At 28.9% G+C, this 3,745-nt stretch overlaps 1 protein-coding gene across 1 annotated transcript in view; it reads right to left on the reverse strand.

Moving 5' to 3' along the window:
- Positions 1–988: 988 nt before the first annotated feature.
- Positions 989–3,745, reverse strand: part of LOC106474663 (probable dolichyl pyrophosphate Glc1Man9GlcNAc2 alpha-1,3-glucosyltransferase) — a 67,874-nt gene continuing 65,117 nt past the window's right edge. The window contains exon 12 of the mRNA XM_013935359.2: positions 989–3,167. Within this exon, the coding sequence (XP_013790813.1) occupies positions 2,909–3,167 (259 nt within the window). The 3' untranslated portion in view covers positions 989–2,908. The remainder of the gene's footprint in view (positions 3,168–3,745) is intronic.

A 3,745-nucleotide genomic window follows, 5' to 3' on the forward strand; every position in this document is an offset into this window, starting at 1 on the left:
CCGCAGATTGCAAGTCAAGCACCCTAACCACCTGGCCATGCCGGGCCATTTTTTGATTTAAGTAGAAGCATCCTCATTCATATTTCTGGTTGTAGGTGATGTATAAATCTGGTTCAAGGTGATATTCTATTAAATAATTTGAATATGTACTTGTGTATTGTTAAACTAAGTCTACAGATGTATAAGTCGACTGAAACCCTTGGCTGGCATGTCAAATACATAAGTTTCATAGCTCAGTCAATCCCTACAGTGGGCAGATATCGGGTTCATACAATGTTTGATCAAACCTCTATGCAATTTCTTTGTCTGTTTCTAATAAAACAACAAGTGAAAATGATGTATGACTTCTAAATAATTTAAACAGTAATTGTAAACACTTAATAAAATAGAAAGGGCACCTTCAAGCATATACAGTGTAACTGATCCGAGTAAAATCGCAAGTGCAAAAAAACATTTTCACAACACAAGCAGCTTATCAGTGGTGGGAATCTTGTCTTGAAAATAATACAAAAATGAAACAATACTGAGGTTTAAACACAATTCAAAATACATTTGAGTTAAAATAAGTTGTAAAATATTCATTATTTTATTTTCAAACGAAGTGTATTTATGAGCTACCAAACATTAGTGACTATTATTTTGGGCACACTGAAACTGAAAAGACTGCCAAGTTTCAACAAAATTGTTTATGACAGAAGTCAGAAAATTATCCAGTAAAACAACTTAAAATTTTCTATTTCACAAAGAAGTGTTTGAAAAGTAATAATGATTTAAATAAAATGCTATAAACTGAAATACTATTCACATTTGTTTAATAAAAGTGATGGAATTAAAAAGCAGCCTTTAAAACAAGGTTTATGGTAATAGCCAGTAGCTAATACTACTTAAATTTATGTTTTTTTTAAATCATAAACATGTAATAGATAACATTTCTTCAACTGAGAATTTATCATCATCGGGTTTTGTATATGAAATTAGTATGAAAAAATTTTTTTAATCAGTTCAGTACTTTATTTGATAAATATCATTCACAACAAATAGATTGAAACAGACCAGAGTATTTTCGAACACAAAAGCAAAGAAAGCAGCAAATTGCATTAGAGCTCATACTTAAAATTAAATAACTGTTGTTTGTTGAATATCTTTGATAAGTAGAAATTATACCTCTAAATATGTTAATGATATTGCAAAAAAAAGAAAAGAAGAATATACAAGAAATGTTACTTCTACAATTGGTTTTTGGCTCTTTGTGTTTAAAGTATAATCTTACATATGATTACTAGAATCTTATATATTTTCTATAATTCATCATAGCAAATAGTGCAAAACTTTACAAAAACACAAATCTTAAATTCAAATATGATTAATAGCATATATAAAGCATGGTAACAAGATGTGTAGTATAATGCAATATATTATTTTTTGCAATACAACCTACAAAAAAAAGGCATCAAATACTAACATAAATACAAACACCATTTCTCTTTAAGAGATTTTATTCCATACTTAACTGGATAAATAACTATAAAACTGGTTTTCCCAATTTGAAAGATACTCAATTATTAAGAACATGCTCATACTTTCAGGAAGTAATTTGAATTTTTATGAAAAATAAATGAAAATGACCATAGCTGAAAACATAAAATACACTTATCGAAAGTTAGGGGAAGAAATAATACATCATATTAATTATTACTATCAGCAAAACTGAAAGTGACAAAAATTGTGAATTTTCTAACTGCTTACAAAAGAACTTGCTTACATGTACTGATTAATTTTCAGATATACAGACAAAGCTATTCAGAATATGTACGTAACTATAAGTAACTAAGAATGTAAATGACTCTTGCCTAAGAAGAAAAATTTTCATAAGTGATAATGATATATCTAACAAGGTTTCTTTTCAGATTTAATAATCTATATAAAATTAGGAGTTGCAGGTAGGACACAGTATTATTGACACTAAACATTTAACTCAGTATGAAAAATAAAGTATACTTGTCTTGGCACTCCAGTTTTTTTGTAATAATACTGTCAGATTTTTGGATATTTCCGTTATAAAACTAACTTTTGAAAATCAATAACTACACCTATAAATTTACTAGGGCTTCATAAGAGACATAAAAATGTATCTTAGAATGTGGCAAAAACTAAATGGCTTCACAACAATAGAGGTATCATTATTGCATAATTGTAAAATTTTATTCTGCATGAAGTTCTTGTTTTAGCCCTCAGATTACCTAAGACAGAACCTGAAATTACAGTATTGTTTTGTGGGTAAAGCAGTAAACTGTTACTTATACACATGGGTTAACTTACATTTACTAAATATGCAAGCTCAAAACAATGTCAAACCAAATTTAAGATAATTAAACCATGTTTACATCATATAACTATATTTTAAATTTTTGGCAATATTTCGTTTGTATAATTTAAATTTTATTTTTATGACACAATGGTCATTTGTCTATAAATGTCCAACACTATTTGAAAATAAATTTGCTATTTGGACACAACATTTAAAGAAGGTTTCACCTTCACAATACCTTCAAAGAATCATGTATAAATGTTTACAAATGTGTTCCTAGTTAAACAAGATAATCACACTAAACCAAAATATATGACTGATCAATTAAGATGATTCTTTGAGAACAGTATTTCATGGTTTGAGCTTAAAGATAGAAAGAAAACCATCAAAATACATCTGAAAAAACTAAAACTAAAAAAAAAAAACGTATTTATCTTATATCAAACAAATGTTAATGTGTACTGAAATGAAACTCCTGATTAATCCTTTATGACTTTGTACTTCAGAGGTTACAAATCTCATAAAAAATAAAAACCATGCCATAAAAACAAAGACTATAAACTCATAGCACCAGTACTGAAATTGTAGAAATATTTACTTTTATTGTTGTTTCTTAACATTCATCACACAAAGCTCTCTTTGGTTGTATAAGAGTGACCCATAAAAACGTAACCAAGCATAAAGGATCCCAAGAGCACAATATGTTGAAATTAAAAGCAGTGGCAGAAAAGGCAGTCGTTTGTCCAATCCTAGAAAAGTATGGCCAAAACTGCAATAAAGTTGCAAAAAAACAAGTCCCAAAAGATAAACTGCTTCAAATTTCTTCAGAAGGGCTGGTTTCAGTACTGGCCACTGATTCCTATGATAATAATAATATAAAAAACTAATTACAAGTTTTTGGTACTATTCACTTATTTGTTTATATTACATCAAAATTTACAAAATCTCACCTAATAGTTCAGGATATGTCTCAGTTATCAATATAAACAATTTCTAATATACATGTGGTAGACAAGCATTCTCAGTGTTATTACTACTGGTGTTCTGTCATGTTCTTCTGAAGACTTAAAATTATGTTCTCAACACTTAAGAGATATCAGGGAATATCCTTTAAACAGCTATGTGACTGAAATAGAATTCATTAGTCGCTACATATTTAATTATCAAAGATGCAACCCTAACTCATGTAAAATAGGAATGTCAGCTTAAAAAAGCTGGCAAAAAACTGGGAACGATTTAACCTCTGTAGTTGCTTTCCTGCCATGAGCAATGCTGTAATCCACAAAATGCATGGTTTTCACTTATATTTGATGATTTATTGCATGGCCAGGCCAGTAAACAATATATTTAGTCTAAAATTTCTTCTACACCAATGTTTGGCATGAGTTCCATATTAGAAAGTCGTTTAACCCTTTTGAGACGGGTCATGGGTGAAAG

This window comes from Limulus polyphemus, unplaced genomic scaffold, assembly GCF_000517525.1.
Source record: "Limulus polyphemus unplaced genomic scaffold, Limulus_polyphemus-2.1.2 Scaffold140, whole genome shotgun sequence".
Classification (NCBI taxonomy): domain Eukaryota; kingdom Metazoa; phylum Arthropoda; class Merostomata; order Xiphosura; family Limulidae; genus Limulus; species Limulus polyphemus.